The sequence below is a fragment of the Lytechinus variegatus genome, chromosome 12 (assembly GCF_018143015.1).
Source record: "Lytechinus variegatus isolate NC3 chromosome 12, Lvar_3.0, whole genome shotgun sequence".
NCBI classification, from domain to species: domain Eukaryota; kingdom Metazoa; phylum Echinodermata; class Echinoidea; order Temnopleuroida; family Toxopneustidae; genus Lytechinus; species Lytechinus variegatus.
Window position 1 is genome coordinate 18,003,587 of NC_054751.1, and position 25,666 is coordinate 18,029,252.

At 37.2% G+C, this 25,666-nt stretch overlaps 1 protein-coding gene across 1 annotated transcript; it reads left to right on the top strand.

The window, feature by feature from the left end:
* Positions 1-1,087: 1,087 nt before the first annotated feature.
* On the top strand, positions 1,088-25,079 carry LOC121425680 (NXPE family member 1-like). Its single transcript, XM_041621841.1, has 6 exons — positions 1,088-1,438; positions 8,725-8,917; positions 11,837-12,262; positions 14,675-14,847; positions 18,631-18,695; positions 23,684-25,079. Exons 2-6 carry the CDS (start codon positions 8,741-8,743, stop codon positions 24,478-24,480), a joined length of 1,638 nt encoding a protein of 545 aa, XP_041477775.1. The 5' UTR covers positions 1,088-1,438; positions 8,725-8,740; the 3' UTR covers positions 24,481-25,079.
* Positions 25,080-25,666: the final 587 nt, after the last annotated feature.

A 25,666-nucleotide genomic window follows, 5' to 3' on the forward strand; every position in this document is an offset into this window, starting at 1 on the left:
CAATTAATTCAGTCCAAACAAAATGAATAAACACGCTCTTACTGTTGACGGTAACAATGTTCTTGTACTATTAAACCTACCGACTGATAGTTATAATATAGCTCCAATTTGAGAAAGCCAATAATTATAGTAGTATCGTCCGGAATTGATTTTGATTTGCAATAGGATCTGCGTACGTATAGTATCACAGTCTAACATTGTCTGCTATGTAAACAAAATGTGCGCACATGACCAATACTAACTATCATACCGAGGTTTACACCGAGGTTTTTTATTTTAACCTGACTGCAAAGAAAACACAAATGCATGTGAGCAAGCACCCAGGGGACCGACGGCTTAAGGTCATCTCCGAGTGACCTGGTAATGAGGATAAATGCCTTACCAAAGGATGGTCTTTATAATATCGAAAACAAAATAAACAAAAAAACTTCAGTCATGTGCAAAAAGTGAAATGCACCATGAAATCTGTATGCATTGCAAATTATTATTTCGTGCTAGTATGAAATTAATTTACTATGGGAAATTAAAAATATCTCGTCAGCCAGTGTTCAGCAAAACCATACGAATAACATAAATCAAGTCGTCTATATATATAAAAAAGAGATGATTCTACGAAACAAATCTTTGTGTATCTTTGACGCAATCAATAATACAGCTAAAATGCCATGCGTGCACTGGAAGGCATATCACCGCAATGCCTACATGGTGGAGATGTTCCCGAGAATATATTAAAATAGTATCAAATAGAAGAAAACTAGTCAACTAAATCGATTCCCATTCCACACATCCACAAAGACTATTCTCACTATCTATTGCATTTTCATGGCATTATTTCAGTGACTGTTTTTGGTAACAAAATTAATACCTCGGTCACATTTGCTCTACGGAGGCCGTACGGCGAGTCGATAACAACCGTTTTACACATTTTTATTCAAACCACCATATTTAGCTGGTACACAAATGTTAAAACGGCTGTTATCGACTCGCCGTACGGCCGCCGTAGGGCAAATGTGAACGAGGTATGAGTTTGGAAATGATTTTGTCAGAGGAATGTATTCACGGAACACCCAAGCGAACACTTGGCACTGCACTCATAATGACATAGTCAGTCTCCATTATTTCCGGGCATCGTTTCGCATGCACAGACTTCTTGTTATGACTTTCTCATTCCTTGTTGTGTATAGGGTGGTATCATATCTCATTCTTCACTTGCAGATCAGAATGCAACTTGTCAAATATGTATTTTCTGCGTGTTGAGATTTGCAAATGCTTTTGCTCCTAGACGTACAGTAATTTTCCCCGTTGTAAAATCAATCGCTGGTTATACCATGTTGTAACATATTGTATTACCGACCAACAATATCAGCCTCACGAGGACGTATAGTGTTTCAATGGGTGAAAGATATTCATAAAAGCTGATCGTTTTTTTTTAAGTGAGGTAAGTAATTTTTGTTATTATATCTCCCCTGTGACAAAGGGTGTGTGTGTATATGGGGAGGGGGTGAAAATGTGTGTACTTCCTTGTGCTAGCATTTCCAATGGCCTACTGGGGACATTTCCCTACGTTTTACCAATAAATCGAGGAAGCCCCGGCCAAGATAACTATGCCAATCAATTCATCTTCTCATATGAAATCATTATACAGCGTGTCCCAGACAGTCCCACAAAAAATGTTAATGGCACTTAAATGAGTATTACGTAAAACTGTCTGAATCATATTGTATATAATTCTTAATCATAAACTGCCGTTTATTTTCAACTGACTGAAATTTTATGCAGTATGGTCAATTGAACACATATATAGGGGGTGGCGGGGTAAGTTGTGACAGTGTTTACTTTTTGCATGTTAGAATTGATATGATTAATAATCTTGTCGAAATAAGTACCTTGCCTTGAAATTTAATTCTTCTGAAATATTTTTCACCTATATATAACTTTCTATCCCCACACTGAAAGTCATTGTCACCTTTGAAAAAAGAGTTGTCAAATGGCTCAACTTGCCCCATCTGTGGGGTAAGTTTGAGCCACCTTCTGGGGTAAGTTGAGCCACAAAAACTATGTAAAAAATGTATGGGGGAGAACCAGCATGTCAATTTTTTGTTTAAAGTCTTTTCACTTGCTAATTCTCTATAAATAATAACATCCTTTATAAGGAAAAGAGCAGTCATGTAAATTTGCTCCTTTCAGCCTGCATTTCAATCGATTTTTATGGTTTGTTTGTTTTTTAAGATACATTACCACAAGAATACCATGGCTCAACTTGCCCCATGCTGTTTGGCTCAACTTACCCCAGTCCGAACTTAGTGCGATGATTTAATATCCACATATATATTATGCATCCATCATATAAAAGACTATGACAAGAAGAATGAAGATCCATACCTGGACTAACAAATGTTGTTATCATGTCTTTATTATATTTAAAGACGTGTGTGTGTATAAAGCACTTATCTATTTCACACTCTTTTTTTACTTTTTTGGCTGAAATTCATATTTTTCCCTCTAAAGAACTACTTTTTGTTTCAAAGTTGAAAACAATGTGGTGGGTTTAGGGTTTATGCTGTGGGTCATCAATACATGACAACACCACAATGTCTGACTCATTCATTATTGGCCTGGGGCTGGTGGTTCAACTTGCCCCTATGCTCAACTTACCCCGCCTTCCCCTACATGTATGAGCCTTCTTACAGCACTCGTCAGAAAACCTCTCAATGCAAGTTTCGCCGTCATGTTTCGTGATTTCGTTGAACAAAGTGCGTAGTCCAATTGCGTTTTCTTTCACACCTATTTTAGTTCCCTTTTTAGATTTTGGGCCCACAACTTGCGGGCCCATGCAAAATTAAAATGTATTTGTATTATACTGACATGACTTAACAATTACTAAAACAAATTAAATCAAAACATTACTTTAATCCGTGATCTCACCCTGAAAACATCTGTATTCATTTTTTTTCCTGCTTAGTTTGTAGGGATGAAATGCTACGCCTTTATTAGTACTTCGGTTGAATGTTAATGTACTTATTTATGAAACATTCTTTCTCTTGGAGCTATGTCGGGGTTCTTGAATGAGGCTTTGTCTCACCTTGTCAAAGTTTTCTTGTGTTAATTCGAGCTCTTAATACTCCCCCATCTGCCCTTGTTAAGGTTTTTCTTGTACCCGTTGTCCTGTAATGATTTGTAATAATTTTTATTTTAGTATTGACATCTTGCATGGTGCTTGTTCGTTGCATTTTACCTCGAACTCATCTAGTAGTACCCTACCTATTCAGATTTCTGTAAATTGTGTTTTAACATATCTTGTGCTGAGAATAACTCTGGAAAAGAGGTTAAAGGTAAATGCCAGTTGTTTTAACGATATCAAAATGAGTTCGTACAGAATCCAATGAAATGACCACCAAATTGTCTGTTTGTATAAATAAAAAAAATATGTGCCAATGGATTCTGGAAGAAATTGTGTAATTGCTGAGAGATTAGCAAATAAGCACAGGATTCGGGTCAAGTGTCGGGCCGACGTTCAAACCAATAATAATACACTGTCCCACATGCGCTTATCTGTGTTGGTGATCTTCAGTGAGAACATTTTTCAGCGTAGATTTCAAGATTTCACAAAGTTCAGTTTATGTAACTGTACCAGATCTAGATCATCGATGATATTCTGACAATAGCCTGGTTTTACAGACTTTCACATGAAATCAATGTTTACTGCAACTACTGGAATTTCTCTTTAAGTTCTTGTTATGTGTTGATAAGACATATATCTCACATATTCAATATAATATCAATACATAATCATTACTTAATCAATACTTCTACAGGAAGTATATCAGCTCCAACTTTCATTAGAAAGTTTTACATGTACTCATTCTTCTTCCAGCTAAACTTCTGACGCACACACATTTTATGGGTTTCTTATTCACTACATTTCATGTTCTCCCTAAAAGGTCACCTCCCCCAATTCAGAGTAAAGTTATACATGACGTACAGATTGTTTTGGTCAAGCGTCCAAGGTTGACCAACACCTGTTTGATCGTAAAGAGTCTAGACCAGACCAATATAAAATGAGTTCACTTCTGAACCAAATCAAATTGTTAGATTATTACAGATTGTTAGAGATTACTTTAGAGATTGCAGATTACTTTAGAGATTGTTCCAGCATACAGATATATTAGAGATTGGAGTTTAGAGAGTATAGTCACCATCAGACTTACTAAATGTTCCTGTATTATTTGTTATCATCATCATCAACTTATTTATAATCTTTAATAAATGTATATATGAACTGTACAGGCTTTGCATGGATAATTTGTCTCTTTTAAGTCTGATTGAAATTTAAAATGCAATCGATGATATCACCACATCGTCAGAGATAATACCGCGTCTTTCTCACTGATTAATGTGACCACGAAATAGCTAGCACCTCAAAAACAATCTTGAAATATGTTCTGAACGATCACGCATTGTAACTAACGTTAGATCTACGCCGATTTTTTTATCCGATTTTTTCCGTCAAGGGGCATGATCGAAGATCGGCAAGTGATCGCCGATTGTGGTGAAATCGAATGGAATCGGTTGCCGATTGCAAAATCGGTTACAAGCTTAAATCATCCAACCCCAACACAACATTCTGACCAGTCACCTCTGACCGTCTACTTACCACATGAATGACATGTGGTATGAATCTTATAAAAGCGACATGCCACGTTGGCTCGTGTGTTAGAATAAAGTCACCAACTGTAACACTATATACTTGTATGTCATCTGTATTCCTGTGCATTTAAGAACATTACACATTTTAAGACCCCTGTTTCAACAAAGGCATCCTTTTGGGTTTCGTAATTTATGCATAAATTTCTATATATTCATCGAATATTTAGGTCATATTCAAGTCCGGAAGAAAAAAAAATCCTGCACAGGTTTACACCAATGGCTGAACGTAAATATATAATAAACATCGTTAGCTAAACCTGACTGCATATACTACTTAATACAAAACTTGGATAGGTTTCCTATTGTGTAATGAAAAAATGCTCATACTTTCACGATTAATACACCATATAACATAGAATTTCATCCACTTGAAGAAAGTGAACTGCATGTATTCACGGTTGTGACGGTATAAATAATTGTAATATTATACCAATCTAAAGTGCCATTTTTTTCAGTTGGACACTCTGTATAGTAAGCGAAGCTAGGGTTTGTGAAACTTCCTGGTAAGCAAATTAAACTCAAGTTGGAATAGAATGATGCGTCCCCGATTGGCGAACTATGCTCGCGTTATGTCCGAAAACATAAGCCTGGTTAGTAGATTGAATTATTTAACAATGAGATCGCATGTAAACCTAAAGCCCGGGGGGGCCACTTCCATTCACGAGTGGATACCATGCGCGACCATGGGGTCTCGAAAAGCACCCTAAACACGTAATTTCCATATTCTGAAAATGGACCCCTTAACAAGTATCGGCGTGTGAAACCCTACCCTTAACAAGTATTGGAAACAAAACGATACTCTTGGCAATTATTCCCTGAAATGAACCCCTAAACAAGTACAGGAATGTTCTATTGTTACGGGTCCTTCGGTCGTCGGCTTGTTTAGTACGACCCCACCTTCTATACCTCGCGCAAATCGGACTCTAAACACGTAGTGTTGGGGCAAAAAGGACATCCTTTATAAAACATTTAATTTTGTTTTATCATCCCCGCAAATTCGACCCTAAACACGTAATTTTCCTAGCGAAATAGATACCCTTTTTTCATTATTTTTGTGTTTTTGACACCCTTATCACGTTACGTACGTAACGTGCCCTATCGTGAAAAAGACATCCTTTTTACGTGTTTTTTTGGTCGCGCATGGTATCCACTCGTCAATGTAAGTGGCCCCCCCGGGACCTAAAGCTACTCACGTAGCAATACATCAACGGTAGACACAACATTACAAACATTTGTTTGATATCACGTTTTGATCGGCAAAGATTACTGATGACTTATTAAATGGTTGTTTTTGTTTCTTTGTCACAATGAATAGCATCTGTTGTGTCGCTGTAGTCTAGTGGTTGTAACTCTCGTGTTTCGATCAGAGTCATTGTTTGAATCTCAGGCATATATGGCGTGTTTTATTCATTCAGCATGTTCAGCAACGCAACATAATCCACATTGTGTTGTACTCAAGCCAGGTGAAATGAACGGGTACCCGGCAGGATTGATGCTTTGAATGCACTGAGCGCTGGAAGGCAGCTCGAGCTAAAACCAGAGAGACAAATGTAGTGCGCCTTTAATTTAAAAATTCTACGTAGACAGCATGCGTAGTTGCCACTTTATTAATGTTCTATGTATAACTTATTATTATAAACTCCTCAAAAAAGTTTGGAAGTCTGACTTTGATCGATTATCCCTCCTCGGTTTTAGTAAATTTCAATGTGTAATTAATACCATTAAAAAGATCATTTAATTCTCTTTAGAATGATACATTACATAATATCATTATGGTTCACATGGAGGTGCAGTGCCTTGAAATGTGGGGTGGTGATGAGTGTGTTTCTCAGCGGTTTCTTTTGAATTTGATCGATAATCCCTCCTCGGTTTTAGTAAATATCAATGAGTAGATCATTAATTTTCTTCAAAATGATACCCTACATGATATGATTATGATTCACATGGAGGTGCAGTGCCTTGAAATGTGGGGCAAGTTCAAAATTCAAAAGTTGCATAATGACACAATATTGAAAGTCACTGTTCTTATTTCCGTAGTGATGAGTGAGTCTTTTAATTGTTTTCATGCACCTTAACATCAACATTAACATGGAATCAAACAGACCTCTGCACAAGCAAACAAATAACAAATAAACAAACCATCGCTACATAAACCACAACAAAACATAAAAAATGAAGAAGCAGGAGCTTATTTTGAATGGACTTTTAACTCTCTTGACACAGACAAAAGAATCATGTTCGAGAGCGAATGTATTGACCAATTTCACAACGTGAGAGGGCAGCAGACTGGTCGCCATGCTGCGGTGGGCGAATCAACTTTTATAGTACACAAGTCAATAGGGTATTTGGTACATTCGTTCGATTTTTTTTTTGACCAATTGAGCAGATTTCTTGTAAGATTCACAATGAGCATTAATCGGAGAAGTTCAGGTCGCAGCTGTGCTGTGTTCAATTGCCACAACAATTGGAGAAAGCTTCAGGATTGGAAGCAAAGTGAATGTGAAATTCACTCGCCTTGGACTCATGAAGCCTGTTTGTGTGTGAAGCCGTACTCCCTGCATAGGTTTCCAGGCCGTGATGAAGGAATGCGTCGCCAGTGGATAAAAAACATCAACAGAAAGGACTTTAAAGTTAAGAAAGGGGGCCTTGCCCCCTCCTTTTGGATACTTATAGGCCTGCATAAAATGTGGTGGTGGTGGTTTTTTTGTGGAGGGGGAGGGAGGGGGGATTTATTTGATCATGCTTAGATGGAAATATCAGTCCCTCTCTCTCTCTCTCTCTCTCTCTCTCCCTCTCTCTCTCATCCTCTCTCTCTCTCTCTCACTCTATGTCTCGTTCACTCTCCCGCTACTCTAACACAATTTACTAGCAACAAGAAGTGAGCTCCCTGATGAAAACCAACAGCGATTCTTGGTCATCAACTCACTTTTACTGACAAAACTAAGGGGAAAAAGTAGCCAAAGTGCAAAAATTCATCATACCTACATCGGTCAGATGTGGCCATTGTCTTACATCGTCTACCCAGGTGTCCATGCTTTATTTTATTGATTTATGATGAAGTTAATGACACAATATCAGAGCTTATCTGTAATCTTTCATTGAATTTGTACACAGAGCCAATCGCGGTCAGCGCACTTGCCCACCGCAGCAATGGCGTCGCCGATAGAGGGCCAAATAAACCGGCCGTGAAATCGGTCTATTGACCCTTCATGTCAATTTCTGCTCGTTTTGCAGCTTTTCAATTTAGAATTTATGATTTTTATGCCAATGTAATTTCTTTTATTTTGAGCATGACAATAAATTTTGAATATCTGAATATCTAGACCTCATCCAACACTTTTGAATCCTACTCTTTTCATGATTGCATGATCATAACAAGTATGGTATCATTTTAAAGAAAATTAAATGATCTGTTAAATGATGTCAAATATGCATTGTGTAACATTGGAAGTTGGGAGAAATTAATGGCCAAACTCAGGTTTCCAAACTTTTTTTTGAGGGGTTTATTTGTAGGGAACTAGGTAAGTTGATAACAGAGGTATACAAGCACTGTACCTCCCTGACTAATGGACTTTGAAAATAGAACGCAATCTTCACCCTTTCTGGATTAATAAATCCAATCACACACATGTCATTAGAAAGAATCGGGTAGAAGTATACGGTTTTCTTTTTGTATTTATATTATGCTTCCATTTTTAAGGTTCATGTGTTTCTAAGTATTTGTTAGATTCGGGAGATGATGAAAAGCTAGAAAGTTAAGAATAGAAATTGCTTCTTTTTTTAATCTATGCTGACACGTATTGTTTGGATCCAAGGCAACTAACAATGTGTAAAAAAATCGGCCAAAAACCTTGGTATCAAGTTTGTTATGATATAAAAAATAGACAAAGTTATTGATGAAGGATTGCCAATAGTTTATTGAAAGATAACATTGAAAAGAATTTCTAAATAATGCGTGATTAATCATTTTTTGGCGAATATAGCATTCTATTCTGTTTGTTTTCTCTTCCACCTCAGCGTTCACTACTTACTAATGACGAAGTCTTCATTTGACCCCGGAAAGAAAATGAAGACTCTTCTGTGTACCAACTCCAGATTACTAGTTATTCTTCCTGCAATTATATTCATCATGTCATTAGTATCTTCTATGCTATATGAAGGTAGCGACAGGAAATTTGTCCATCTCCCGTACAGGCAAAGATATTGGAAGGTATGAAATTGTTTTTTTCTTCATAGACCTTACGTATTGATGTGTGATATAAAGGTGTAGGAAAAAAAGAATTTGCAATAGCTGCTTTTAAAGCCCGTGTATAGCTTTGGTAAAGGGTCAATAATGTGATTGATAATTGAATATCATCTAATATGACAGTCTTACTGAAGCGTAGAGACCGTTAGATATTTTTCCAACTGCACTTCTCTGAGAAAATGTCAAAGATTCAAATCTTGGATATATATCGCCCTCTCTCGGCGATGCTTGTTTTAAATTAAAAAAATGGGCATTCAAGCACTTATCTTGTAAATTTAGTGATTAGATATCCAAAAGTTACAGACAAAGAACATATCTTGAAATTTTCAGCCCATTCCATGATTTGGAATAGGATTTAAATGAAAGACAAAAACACACAGATATTTTAATTTGATCGGGTGACCCGATCAAGTTAAATTTCCATGTAAAATCGCAAAATTTATCCTGTAAAACACATTTTCATTTCATATCCTCCACATCATAACTGTTATAGGGCATATCCATTCATATTAGCTAGCAATGAATTGGAATAGTCATGATAGTGATAGGTTGCATTTTGGTGGATTTACCAAAACTATACACAAGCTTTAAAACTATGTATAATGATAATAACAACAATAAAAATGATAATGATGATGATAATCATGATATTAATAATGATAATAATGAAAATAATAATAATAATAGGTCAGCACATGTATCCCCCGAACCCACCGCATCATCCATTATTGCGATGTATAGAGCTTTTACACACACATGTGGCGAATAAATATAATTACCATGGCAACAATGGCCCTGCCCCCATTTTGCTTGTGGGCACCGACTTTGATGATGATAATTTGACGCAGCACCGGGACTCTGCAGACAGTATTGTCCAGTAGCTCCTGTTGGGGAATGCAATTATAGAGTAATCTGCCCCCCCTCCGACCAAAAATGATAGGCATTTACCTTCTAATATTGCTTCTGTGTGCCAACTGTTACGACAAACTGGAAAAAACACAAGTTACAGGTTTTACCAAATTTTCAACAAAAATATGGTTACCATGGGAAATATGTCTCCGTCTACATAAAAATCAATAGGCGGCTTTGCTTTACCATAATGGACCTTCATGCCACATTTGAAGATAATCGAAGAAAGAATGCAGCTGGTAAAGCGCCCACAGGGACATCTCTGCTATTTCCACAAAAAAACGTTAGTTACCATGCCAACGATGTTTCCGCCCACACCAAAATCAATAGGCGGCTTTGCTTAAAGGGATACTCGCACAGGCTAAAATAGTTTGATCTAAATAAATGGAGTAAAATTAACAGAGTCTAATGCTGAAAATTACATGAAAATCTGATAACAAATAGCGAAGTTATTGAATTTTAAAGTTAAGCAATATTTTATAAAACAGTGATATGCACATCGTCATGAATATTCATTAGGTAGGCTGATGATGTCACATCCCCACCTTCCATTTTCAAATGTTATTACATGAAATCTTAAGTGTTTCCTTATTTCATACATGTGTGAATGATATGTCTCCCTTATAATGAAATAAGTTGCAGCAATGAATATCTAATAAAGCACTTAATCGGTTTTTAATCCAATGTTTTTAATTTTTGAAAGGTAAACAAATGAATAAACCTTGATTTATATAATAAAATGCAAAAGAACAATTGGGGATATAACATCATCATTTTTTTCATTGAGTATTCATGAAGACAAGCGTACAACTATATCACCGGAATAATGTAAAACTTTAAAATGTCATAACTTGTTATTCCTTCTCCGATTTTGATCATTTTCAGTGTTTTCTGTTCGAATCATATTATCCTCAGCCTGGAGTATCCCTTTAATGGACCTTCATGCCACATTTTAAGAAGATCGGAGAAGAAATGCAGCTGGTAGAGCGCTAAAAGGGCATCTCTGATATTTCCACAAAAACTCTTGTTACCATGGCAACGATGTTTTCGCCCACATCAGAATCGATAAGCGGCTTTGCAAATAACATAATCGACCTTCACTCATTCTTTATACAGTATATGTATTTATATTCCTATATCATTAATGTCAGCTGCCTTGTTTTCATCCGGTATGATATTATATACACGTACATTCATCATGCCTATGCAGCGAATCGGAGTCATGTTTATAGACTGCAATGCACTTAAATCTGGATAGTTAGTTATTAGTTTCATGTGATAGCTATATGCAAATAATCAATAGTTCAGTGATAGCTATGCAAAGAAACAATAGGTCAGTGCACGGCAATGACAAATAAATCCTGATGCCAATGATGGCATAATTCTACATGAGTTAGTTAACATGTTTGCAATTCCCCTTTAAATTAAACTAATTTGCAAACTGATACTAAACAGAGTTTATGAAACAATTACAATTTATGATATGAATTATTGAATAGGTGTTAATGCAACCGTTGTAGGACTATGACATCACTGACATCAGGACTCATTCGTTGCAGTCATGCCTTTATTCTTTGTCACAAATCAAAATTTACATCACTACAAAAATACCTCTTGATCATCAACGCGTTAACACATACCACGCATTATGGTGCCAAATTATTTGGGAGAACATACTCTTTTAGGCCATATATAATATTTACGTATTTATGACACAATATTTCCTTATTAAGGGGATTTGGGGTGTGATTTTTACTCACACGCTATATACCGGGTCACTCATGGACCACAATTCGCATTAAATTGTCCTAAGTCAAGCCGGACTAAGGAATTTTAAATATTATACGTACTATTAATACATCATCTTTATTGAAAGACATCACATTCAGGGTATTAGAATCTAACTTCGGATGAGCAAAATTCTTTTTCAAAAAGCATACCTTTTTGTAATCTTGTATTTCTTTATATCATTAGGATGAAAGCCACAACGCTGAAACATCACTGATATATTCTAAATACCATATTGTCAATCGCAGCGACGTCTATTATGTAAACGACAGAATTAAAATTCTGATCGAGGAATATGATTCTGAAGGGCGCCCTCGTCGTAAAGGTGGGGCATTCTTCCGAGCGAAACTTGTTTCCAAGGACATCAAGGCATCGGCGAGGTCTGACGGGGAAGTAGTCGATTTAGGAAACGGGCAATACCAGGCCGAGTTTGTCCTCAGGTGGCCTGGTAATGTTACTGTAACAGTCATGATGGTGGACAGTAGCCCTGCCCTAAACATTCTGGAGCGAATGTGGCAAGAGTATCCAAATAGAGCGACATACATCGGTCATTTCAAGGATGGTACGAACTATGAAAAAACGAATTGCAATGTGGACCATGTTACTGCATTGGTAAGTATAATATAGTTGAATATAGGACATAATGCACAAATGTTTTACACTTTTCGACGCTTTTGGGACACATCTAGTCCAGGGTCTTTTGGTAAACGTGGTCCGAGGCCAGAATGGCAAGTACAACGACTCTTTGTGTTTTTTATTTATTTAATGTATATACGCTATAGGGACTGAGAGTAAAATGCACACAAGTGAGTTTAAAGCCTTGCACTTGTTGTTCTTTAAGGTGCCCACCCCCCTTTCTCACAGAAAAAAAATCCTCCAAAAACAACTATAACAAAATAAACTTTCAAATCCTTTTCATCCGGGAGCCAGCGGCATCTGCGTTGCTTAAAGGTTTCAAATTTTCATTTTCATAGCAAAATAGTGTGTATGCCCTTAAGTATAAGGAAATGCACGTCTGGCTGGTCGTCAGTGGTGGACTTTTAAATCTGAATCCCATCTTGATTTTATTAATTAATAAATTTTTAAATCATATAATAAGAATTATATGATTATCATTAGATCGTATAATGTATGCAATATGGACAAATGTAATAAACATAAATTATAAACCTATGATATCCATTCTTTGCCAGCATGGTACAGAGTATAACATTATCGTAACCAATTTTGAGTGAAAACATTACCGATTATTGATTCATATGATCTTCAATATTCCGTAAACAGTTTATTGCACCGTAAGAGAGCACGAAACAATATGGTGAAAACCCACGCTGGCCCCAATTGTGAAAGTTCTCCGATAAACGGCGTACGTCGGTTTCACACCGGAAGCTGGGTAGAGTTTCGTAGGGAGTGCGCGAAAGTTTACTGCGTACTATTGAATAAAAACACAAACATAAACAACAACAGTGGATCGGCGTAGTCCCTGAGTAGTTCCTGCGTAGGTTAGCTTTGGGTTGCGTTGTCTTCGTGCACTTACGTAGGCTTTGCGTATTGATTCAATATTGACTTTGAAAACAAATACTGAATAACTATTCACAAAAAGCAACATCATATGATAATAAAATACTATATTCATTCACCATAGATGACATTTGACCTTGACCATGTGACCTAAAACTTGTGCAAGACGATCAGTGCTATTTAATTACCCCCATGCCCACAATTCGTGAACTATATCCATATTTTTTTTCAAAGTTATGGTGGCAATTCAACAAATACCCCCCCAACAATGCCAAAGTTCATTAACCTTAAATGACCTTTACCTTGGTCATGTGACCTCAATAAGCAGGATGTTTGCTGATACTTGATTACTCTGATGTCCAATTTTCATGAACTTGATCCATATATTCTCAAAGCTATGATGATGGAAGAGTGGCGCTCTGCTTAGTCCAGATTGGACCTTGGGGAAGGAAGATGAGTGGATTGGCACTGATTAGAGATTGGGAGACATGTGCCCTCTATGTTAGCTTTGTGAAAAGGGCACTTCCAAACAAACAACAAGGTCCAATCTGGACAACGCTCTGCTATGCAGGCGACATAACAACTGATAAGAAATAGTAGGATCCAGTATGAGCACGCCAAATTTAAAGGGGTACTTCAGGCTGCCAAAAATATGATACAAACTGATCAAGAAAATCAGACCATCAAAACAGAAAAATCGGACAAGGAATAACAAAAATATGACAGTTCTAATATTTGCACTGCACGGTGAAACAGTTCTATGCATGTCTTCATTAATATTCAATAAGAGATTCATAAGAGATTCGACTGTATTATATTCCTACTTGTACTTCTTTAATATGTTAATCCAAATTTTGTAATCTCAATATAATAATAACAAGCTTGGTAACCGATTTTATGACTTGGATGTTCAATACTGCAATTTACTTTATTATAAGAAGGACGTATGGCTCTGCGCCGACAGTTCGCGAACAATTTTTTTTTGCATTCCTCCGGCGGCGGCGTACCATTTGAGTTGATTCGCGTAGACTTGCCTAGGCAAAACGAATTGAGGCATAATGTTGTGTAGTCTCTACGCAGCCCTACGCAGATCCTGATGTGAAGCCCCCTTAAAGCCAGGCGTTCATGGGGATCTGGGTGCCGTTTCATAAAGACTTACGATAACAAATGCACAATTTTTTCTATAACATATCTACTATCAACCAATCAGACTGAAGGATTTCTGAAGCTTTTAACCGTTATTTTGTTAGTAGATTTTATGAAACGGACCCCCGGAACGGACCCCAGGTCAACGTCAGGACAAGGCGCAGATTACGAAATTTGTCATCTGCGTCCTATCCTCAGCCGGCCCAGACATTTCAGAAAGGGTCAGCCCGTGGTCTTTGTCGTTCCTATGCCCTTCCTGGTGTTCGGGACGTCAAACAATTCAAATTTTTGATTTGTATACGTGTTACTTTTGTCTTGAGTAAAGCCCTCTTTCTCGTTTATCAAATCATTTTACAGGAGAGAGAATGCGACTACACGGACAATGAGACAAACATCCACTGGTATTGTGAACGTCCCTCCAATCCACATTTGAACTGCACACACTGGTGGAAACATAATTCAAATAACACCTTCATCTTCTCGCAGCAAACACGCTTCATACGACCTGGGGAAGAAAAGCATTTTGTTAAGTATGTAATAATGCAACATGTACTACGATTCAATCATCTCAATTCAAATTAAAACCCCAATTTGCTCTGTTCCAGTCATGATTATTAGGAGCTCCATATTCGAATCTGAACTTATTTTAAATTTTGATTATTGACTGAAATAAATTCATATTTTAATGTGAGACTTGTAATATATTCCCTTTCAAACTTGAAAGGTGTTATAGTCACTAAACAATTATGCAAATGGCGCAGTTCATAATCTTCGTAGGTTGAGAAGCAAAGAGGCAAGAACATGGGTTCAGCCAGTGTTACACCAATTCCGACTGATTCTGCCCGAATATGGCCTGATTCGGATGGTTTCGCAACCTATTCGTCTCTGACAAATTCTATTCAGGCCTCACTTCGAGATGCATTTGGAGGGAGGAATTCGGTTGGATTCTTCATTTTTTTTTTTTGGGGGGGGGGGGGGGGGTATTTGGGCAAGTCTTGGAAGTTAATTAATGGCGACTGTGCTCTGATTCTGGACATATTCGCCTCTAATTCGGTCCGATTTTGCTGTAATCCTAGCTTTAACCTTGGTTTAAGCTAGGGTTACATCAAAACCGAATTCTCCCTAAATAATTCGCACAAATTCTGCCCGAATAGGGCCTGAATTGGAATATATTCGTCTTTAATACGGGGAGCTTCCCAAATAGAGACGACTCTGGGTCCCGAAGAGGTCTTCAGGTCCCGTGCAGAATCAAAAAGAACTGCTGAATCAATATTGGCAATCCCGGATAACTCCAAATGCCACCCGAAGGGTGTCAAAAATCGAGAAAAAGGTTGCCAAAATCGAGCCGAATGTGACCCGATTGCTCCGGTTACAACCAAATGTCGACCCGAAAGTTGACCCAATCGGAACGACATGGCCGAATGCGCCGAGCTCGGACCATTACTCCCCGAATGATAGGAATAGGTCAGAATGTGCCCAGAATATTCCGAATGCCTCCCCTAATCCGACCAAATTTAAGTATTGGGTGTCCCATGCACTCATTAAGCTTTTGCTTTTAGGGGCGCACCCTCCTTATTAAGCTATGTTTTCTTTTAATAACTGTGCATTCAGTTTGATATTGATTTTTAAATGATTGAATAATAAAAAAAATGTCATCCGAATATTCCCGTGCGTATCCCGAATTAAATTTGTTGTTGCCACATTCGGGAGTGTTTTGAAGGAATTTCGGCTGGTTTAAACATTTTTGAAACGAGCCGAATTCATCCGCGAATGTTCCCGATTCCCGACCGACTTTTCTCGCCTTTGTGGAGGGAGAACAGAATCCTCCCGAACCTTCCCGAATACGTGTATCCGAATGGCTTTGCACCAATTCGGTTCTGCTGTAACCCGGATACTCCCGGATATGGCCACGACAAATTTCATTCGGGCCACATTCCGGATGTATTCGGATTGAATTCAGTCCGATTCTGGGAGGCATTGGGTCGTCTGGGCAGTCAATACACACCTTTCGCAACCTCGGGTAGGGCAACATTTATCTGCGGCTCGTGTGCAAAATACCTACGTAACGAGCCAAATCTTGAAAAGGAGATCCTTTTTACGCGTTACTTTGGTGGCGCCTGGTATGTACTCGTCAATGGAAGTGCCCACCCTGCCGGCAAAATTATTTTTCCCACCGCAATTCTGGAAGCCAATATGAATATTCATGACTTGCGTCTTTGAAATAAAGAGTATGCATGTGCGTGGACCACATAATTAATTACAAAATTAATGTAGCAGCAACGCATAATGTCGCAGATTGACATTATGCCAAGAGCGTCCGACGCATAATGTCGTAGTTTTTCTAACGCATAACGTCATATGTCGCAACGCATAATGTCACAACCGTATTTCCTTCGGGACTTGAGCTACAGATAAGATATAAAATATTATTTCACTAAGTATTTTGAGACACGAGAAAGAGAATTAAGTGATTTGGAAATCAGGTTTACTCTCTGTATGGATATTTATCGGTGTTTTGCCATTTCGTCTACTGCCTTTTTCCCCACTATCGCATGGTCTGATATCATTTCGTCTACCATTAGTTAGTCAACTATCAACATAGTCCAATAACCATTTCGTCTAATTACCATCTCGTCTAATAGCCAGTTGGTCTAATAGCCGTTTTCTATATTATCATTACGTCTAATTGTATTTTTTTTCAATTGGACCAATATCCACTTTGTACAATATCATCACGTTTATTATACCTTTTGGCCTAAAAGCCAATTGGTCTAATAACCACTTGGTTTACTCTCATTTCGTCCATGTCCCATTTGGTCTAACTTCAGTTGGTTTGTTATCACTTTGTCTAAACCAATTTCGGCTAACAAATCATTTGGTATCGTTGCCATGGGTCCAATCACCTATGAAATCTACGCGCAAAACGATCGCTTCGGAATGTTTTTTTTTTATTTCTGTTCAATTAGATTACGCTTATATTGACTCAAAAAAGCAGAAATCACATTTTCATGCAATATCAATTCAGAAAGAAGCCCCCCCCCCCGCTTCCGGCGCCCTTGCCTCTAGATCTTGATAGACTCTTATCTGCACTGTATCAGCAGGTAATGTATTCTTACGTCATTGAGCAGAACAAGGGCGTATACTGTTTATGTAAATGCGCAGCTCTGCATACTATTGCAATCGCAGAGTAAACTCTCTTGATCAACAAAATGTAAAAGATCGATCTGCATTTTCTTTACCATTAACTTTTTTATTTGCCGTGTTACATGTTCTATATACGACCAAGGTTACCAAGCTCATTTGTCCAACGTTATTGAACGTAAAATGTGGCATCAAACAGTTTTAATTTAGCATTGCATTAGTCAGCATAGGGGGTCCAGATTTGAATTAAAGTTAATGCCCTAGCCTAAGCTATCCCTAGCCTAACCTAGCAGTTTATCTTGTCATTAATTCCAATTTGATAAGTATTTTAGATTTGGATCTTACGTTAGATATAGATCTAAGCCTAAGGCCTATGTAAGGCCTATTTGAGGGTGCTGATTCATTTGTGGCAACGTGAACGCTAACCTACTTACCACAATTAATCATGATCCACACGCATGCGTACTCTTGTTCCGAAGATGCGATTGATAAAATCCATATTGGGGTCCGGAACTGCAGTGGGAAAAATAATTTTGTCCCCGGGCGACTACCTCGAGTGCTAGGAGGAACCAATATGGCTCTGGAAACTCGTCCTAAATCGGATATGTCGCTGTTACCATAGTAGCAACCAGAATTTCGCACACGAACAGTCTTTATACGACGCGCACAAAAGTCTTTTCCAAATTCAACAACCGTCGCAAGGGTCCGTTCCCGTCGTCCCGCGAAAAAGTTTCTTTCACTTGCGGCGGGACCTATTCGTCTCTGATCCAGGTTTCTCATGGATCAAAATTTGAAGAAAAAAATATTGGAAGCTCTGTTTAAAAACTGCTGTATTTGTTTCTGTTTTTTTTCTTTTTTAATGATTAATAGAATAAAATGGCAAAGTAGATAATAAAATGAACCACGCATATTTTATATTTTTTGTCAAGATTGTTTATATGGCAGAAGGATGTAAATTGTTTCACAGAGGGAGTGGGAAGATGTCCATTCGTCAAACAAAATTGTATATACGTTTCATGTTCCGAATTTCCTAAAGTAGCGAAATAAAAATGATTTAGTAACAATAAGAAACAAAAAAATAAAATGCCAACCCAACTTTTACCATGTTCACGAATCTTTGCGCCGACGTCATAATTTTCAACTTTTATAATCTTCTTTGTTTTTCTCTGCAGGTATAAGAAGTATTTGACATGTAAAGACTGCAGTATAACCGTCCGCGAGAAGAGAAAGTCGAATGGTTTGTGATTTCTTCATATTCTTATAACATTGAGAACAAACGATAAATTGAAGAAAGTCATGCATTGTTTGCTTCAAATTAAAGATGATTGGTCAAAGTAACCCACTGTTGGTTGATATATGTCCGACCAAGAAGAAAAATTGTCAAAATGAATCTACGAGAATTTCGGTTGGTATTCACCATTTTTATTTGACACATAATTCACCACCAGCTTGTTTACTTCGTCCAATCGTCTACTGTATTGATTGCTGAATAACAAATGCATTTTACTTTCGGATTATCTCAGCAGTCGACTAAACAAATATTGTACGATTTTTGTCTCGCATGCAAAGCAGTACGATAATATTGGCGCCATTTTTCCGCAGGCGGCGCACAGTGGGCCAGAATGAGTTGAAAGTGCGCCAAAATTATATTCTGGGTTAGATTTTACTTTAACATGTTAAATATGGGAAATTTTGGGCGTAGAATCAACTGAACATAATTTGAATCCGATGTGACGTCACTTTGATACCAAATTTTGATTAACTAGTTAAAACCCATCTGTGAAAGACAAATAACGCTAAATAATGTGTAGTATATAAACTTTGTGTTATGTGCTACTCTAAGATTGACCAGAGTGAATGTTGGTTTATGCTTCTCACATGCCTAAAAAGTGTGTAGGAGATGCCGAAAATAATTTTCTGGCATCAAAATGATAATTAATTAGATTTATTAAAAAAAAACTTTAAAATCTGAAAAATATTAACCGTGCTTTATCAAGCTGTGTTGACTTGTGTAAAACGCAAAGTATATAAAGCCACGAATGTATCACCTTGAGGAGGGTTTTTGGCTGAAATCATTCTACAAGTAAGTTTTATATCTGGAAGAGTTGTTGGAATAGCCCTTATTTGCGTCAGCAGCCTTTATTTTGTTTACATTATGCCCGGAATTCATGTCATTTTCATGGAATGGAAGGGGAATCGTCCTCACCGTGCAAAAGCGAACGGCAATTTACACCCATACGGTGCGCTACGACGACTGCGCGGTATAAAATTGACCGTTTTTTAACAGGTTTTTGGGGTGATGTGTCAAGTAAATAATCATCCTATATACTACCTGAAAGGTGTCTTTTATCTACTTTGAACCATTTCACACGAAAAAGGAATACATCAGGATAATGTGGGAGCCATTTCAGATTCCTACATGAAAAACCTCTTATGAAATGGCCTGTTTTTCAACTAGGTTGTCATATACGCGACATTTCGCAAAATGTCACATTTTACGATTTGTGGTAGGAAATTAACAACCTTTATGCAAATTCCGGAATGAAATATTTTGCTGAAGTATTCTTCAAAGTGTTGTCTTTCAGCTGGGCATGACAAAAATTAAAAATCTGAAATTGCCCAAAATGACTTTTGGCGCACTTTTGTTTCGCCTCGGCCCACTGTGCGGCGGTGTCAACATGAAATCTTAACCAAGGTTTAGTTTTTGAAATGTCATTAAAAATTAGTAACTATATGAACCTAGTTCGTGAAACTTATACATATTGGTAATGAAGTATTAATTAACATCCTGCCTGAGTTTCAGGTCACATGCCGGTCACATGCCCAAGCTCAAAGGTCATTTGTGGTCATTGGAATTAGACCATGTTGAATCAATATGGAAATCTTAACCAAGATTCGGTTTTTGAAATTTCGTTATAACTTATATATTTTATGGATCTAGTTCATGAAACTTATACATACAATTAACAGCGTATCACTAAACATCTTGCCTGAGTTTTAGGTCACATAAATAAGGGCAAAAGTCATGAACTTTCGTCATGTGGGGAGGGGGGGTAATTATTGAATTGCCATCATAACTTTGAAAGTTTATTGATCTAGTTCATGAAAGTTAGACATATGGGTAATGGTGTATCTCTGAAAATCATGCCCGAGTTTCGGGTCACATGACCAAGGTCAACGGTCATATATGGTCAGTGAACTTTGGCCATGTTGGGAGCATTTGTTGAATTGCACTGTAAAGACTAATTAGTTGACATTACACAATAAATTGTTTCAACAGATTGCCTTACAATATTTTAAGTATTATGAGTTTGGCAGTTTTAAGTAAACTTAACTTATTTTCTTTGCATCCATTTCACTGAAGAAAATTAAGTTACAATAACTTAATTCAATTTAGTAAAACAATCACTAAAAAGTTTGAAAAAAGTCCGCTCCCTCATCGTCCCACTTTTACTTTAGTGGCATCATTTTCATCTCTTATCCAAATATAGACTTTATGCATCTTCACTTCCCTGTTACAAATATAGGTACTTACATTGATATTTATACGCGATTGTTTCATTCTTACAGATAAAACAGTGAGAACAATGTAATCATTTTCAGAAAACCTAAAAAGACATCTGAAATTTTCTGCTAAATGACTATTTAATGTTGCTCTTTCTTTGATTCAAGAAAAGAATAAACTAGTTAGCACACCCTTATCCGAAAAAAATTAAAACAAAATAGATATGACAGTTAATAAAAACCCTAGATATTTACTTGCTCTAACATGTCTAATGAATATTCATCCATTGTCTAAATAAGGCGTTAATTGAAAAATATAAGTACATTCAACATGAATTTATAAGTAATAATAGCCTAAATGAGTTAGATTTACTCAATCAAAGCAAGCCAGCAATACGTGAACCTGAATAAATCAAGTAAATTAAAGACAAGTTAAAACTACTTTAAAAAAATGAAAAATGATGACAAATTATAAATTGTACTTATATTCATTAAGTATTAACTAGTTCATAAAACTTAGAAATAAGATTAATCAAGTATTATTGAACATTCTGCGTGAGTTTCAGGTCACATGAACAAGGTTTTTTTAAGGTCAATATACTTTAGCCATATTGGGGGTATTGTTCACATCATAACTTTGAAAGTTTATGGAACTATTTCTTAAAGCAAGGACGAAAGGGTAATCAATTATCACTTATTCTCCTTCACGAGTCTTATGTGACATGATCGAGGTCAAAGGTCATTTAGGGTGAAAGAAGTTTTTTATCATATGAATGGTGTTTTAGTAAATAATTAATCAATGTCAGCACTGCTGCTATATTGAAAGGAGTAATGCAGGCGAGACTGCCAGAGGTGTTCCACTTGTTAAAATAATTTTACCAATTTGCATATTAGACAAATAAATAAACATTGAATAATTTGTGCCAAGGATATTGCTGCTCAGGGGCCCATCTCATAAAGGTAGAGCGTCAGCGTCAAGTCCCAAAACAGCGTCAAGTTTAATATTTGACGCTGCAGCGCATTTCATAAAAAGTTGACGCTCCAGTAAGAGCGTCAACTTTTTACTGGAGCGTCAAGTATGGTTACTGGATCGTCAAATAGTGTGAAATATTTGACGCTGGTCATGGGGGAGCGTCAAGTTGACACTGTAACAGGTTTTTTCATTGTTAAGAATGGCGTATGTTGTGCTCAGGCATGCCCACAGGGCTCTTACAAGAAAACGAATATTTAGAGCAATGTCTGATGGTAATAATGCCAATAGTAATAAAAATATATTAAGGTAATGCTTTCTAATAGAAATGCTTTTTTTTGTCCTGCCTACCGAAAAAAAATAAAATGCTGAGAAATTCCTCCGCCGGACAGCAAATTTTTCAGTTTATCCCAGGGCAGGTAAAAAAAAGGAAGGTTATACTATTATGACTATAGGCCTAGACAGACTTAAAAAGAAAAAGACAAATGGAGAGGATTTTTTTTTGTGGGAAAAAAATCATGAAAATAGAGGAAGGTAGATCTATTATGTGGAAGTGTTTAATTTAAGGCCTGAAAAAAGCCCTATGGCCATAAAAATTGATAAATTGCCTTTTTCCCCGTTTGTGAGTTGTGACTTTCTCAAAAAAAGTCGTGGCCGTTGGCATTGTTGAATCCATTTACTGAATGGTTATTCGCCGTTGAAACTGATAACCTAAATATAATTTCCATTATGAACAAGCATAATCTTTTAAGGTCATTTTCCATGTTTCATGCATAATTAGAGCGTACAAATTTACTTGCTTCAGGTGATTTTTAACAGCAATGCACCAGCAGTGGCCTGCGCCTGCCTTGTTGTTGATACAACCTTGCATTACCAACACAAATAGTCAAGTGTGGGACTGGGATTAAATTTGTACGGTAGAAAATTTGTTGAAGGTGAAATTTCGACGAGTAATAATGAGACCTCATCTTTTTCAAAATAATCTTTTCCCTGCCTAAGGGCTAATATAAATAAATTCTCTTTCATAAAACATACCCATTGGAGAAACAATGCTATGTGATCATAAGGAAAAATAACATTTTCTTCTACTCTACCAGAATTGCAAGCCATCACCGTGCACCATAGAACCATCACTCTGCTCCAACGGCTAGTCTTATGGTACAGACCCTGTTTGCAGTTGCTAAATAATAACTCCCGAAAAAGTTAAAAAGCAAAAAAAATATATATATTCTCTTTAAATGTTTTTCTTCTAATTTTGCTTCTCAAAGGTGGGGGGGGGGGGGGGTGGCACAGCCCGGCTGTACCCCCCCCCTGATTCGCCAGTGCTTTCTACCTTAACTTGGGACTTGAATTGAAAACAAAAAACTGGAGAGAAAGGGGATTTCCCCCCTAATCAGCCTCGTACATTACTATTCAAATAATTCGCTGGAAAGTCAAGCTGACTTTCCAGCGAATGTGCTTTTATGAAATGCAAAGTTGCTAGCATAGCAAGTTGCTAGTATAGCAGGTAAAAGCTGCTATTCTACCAGAGTTGCTATCATAGCAACTTGCTATGATAGCAACTCTTTATTAAATATGCCCCAGGACACACTAGACGAAACGGAATTTTACTTTTAATAAAATTGTGATTCAACAATGAAGTAGTTAATCATGATTTTTCTTAATCCATCTTTGAATATTTTTTTCGTTTGAAATCTTTACTTTTTTATCGTTTTCCACATTTCCCTTTTCAATTGCGATCTTATCTGCAGGAGAGGTGGACAAATATGGACGGCGTCCTTGGCAAAAACCATGGCACACACTACCTAAGTGCCTCCCGAGGGGTATCAACAAGTTTGAGAATACGACTTCCGGTTATCTTTACGGAGACAAATGGTTTTCTACGAGGTGTCGAAACCGGGCTTTTAGCGCCCGATCCGCTGCCGCGTGTCTCAGAAACAAGACCGTGCTTATTCTTGCTGATTCCACTGGCAGGCAGCTATATGTATATTACGTGCATCTTTTAAAAATGAGAGAATTACCCACGATCAACTGTATGGGGCACGCATACAGCGACTCTATTAACTTCACCATTTATTACAAGTTCCACGGTCTTCCTTCGGTAGGAACGGGTGGGGGACCGAGCAAATGTCTTAAACAAAGCGTAGTTAATGTGCTGGACCACCTAGCCTTTATACCAGACGTTTTCGTGCTTTCAATCACTGCTCACTTAACAATGCAAAACCAGGACTATTTTAGAGAGAGGATGAAGATCATACGACCCGCCGTGGAAAGACTACATCGGCGAAACCCAAATACAAGTTTTCTCATCAAGAGCGCAAATACGAGGGAATTCAAGACTTTACAACATGTCCTTGCCAATAATGAATGGTACATGTACACATTGGATAGGATGGTTCGAGAAACTTTTGCTGATTATCCAAAGGTTGGATTAATAGATGTCTGGGACATCACTGTGGCCCAATTCAATATAGATATCATCCACCCAAAACCTTCTACATTAGCTAACATTGCAAATCTAATCTTATCATATACATGTCCAATTTAAAGGTCGAGTCCAACTAAATGAAAAATGTATGTGAATAAATGGGGAAAATTAGTTTAAACGAACATCAAAGTGGTATGGAATTAAGAAAGTTGACGCCGCAATATATCATCTTTTGTAGATTTGATAATAAAGAGACGTTTTTTAGTCAAAACACAATTTCCAATGTTAAAGTAGGAATCACATCATACTGAGGAAAATTATATATCTCATATTTCCAATAACAAACTAGGAAAAATGGGTGCGTCTAGGCACTAGTTATGTCATGTGCAGATTGTTAAATTGGTCCACTTAAAATGCAAGGAAAATTTCTTATTACGAAATCAATTAAAAACTATGTACTAACGAGGTAAGGTGAAACCAAGCAGCTCGTCAGGGTCATAACTAAATACAGCGCCTCCTCCACCCCCCCCCCAAAAAAAATGTTCTCAATCGAATGTGCAGGAGGATAATCTACTTTCTATGAAAATTTCATTGGGTTCGCTTCAGCTATTTTTGATACACGCCCTTATACATGTAATACGTAGCAGTGAGATGAGCCTCCTATTACTATACATATAAATTGGGAATAGTTTTCAAATCTCTTAATTAATTCAGCCGTGTATCAGAGGGACATTTTTTTTTTGGGGGGGGACGCGCTGTATTTGACATGCACAGGAGACAAAAATGCGTATAATCTTCTTATATATATATATATATAGTTCATTTTTAAAAGGATGCACTTAACTCTCAGAAGAATAATTAACTAAACAGCGGATCTTACCTGCTATTTTTCTTCATACATGTAGACTTTTGGTAGGATTATGATCAAATATAGCTGAAAAATGGCATCGATTTTTCTTATGTTTTTCATTGCTTTTTAATTTTTTATGTATTTACTTGTTTTTCGACTTTTTTTCATTGTTTTTCGGTCTGAATCGTCGGCTACGATATGTTCACCACAAGGAAGATGAAATTGATCGAGTTATATTGATGCATTAATGAATTTTGGCTTAGAACACATTTTGCATTGGATTTGTACATAAATTCACGATTTGGACCAAATTTGTGTCTGCGTCATTGTAGAAGTTTTAAAAGTTGCTTAAGACTTGAAAGTAAAAAGTCAGTGAGCAGCGTGGTCAAAAAATTTCGCGCTGCGGATTTATCGCGAAAAATGTCGGGGGGGGGCGGATTGGGCCCCAGTGTTATT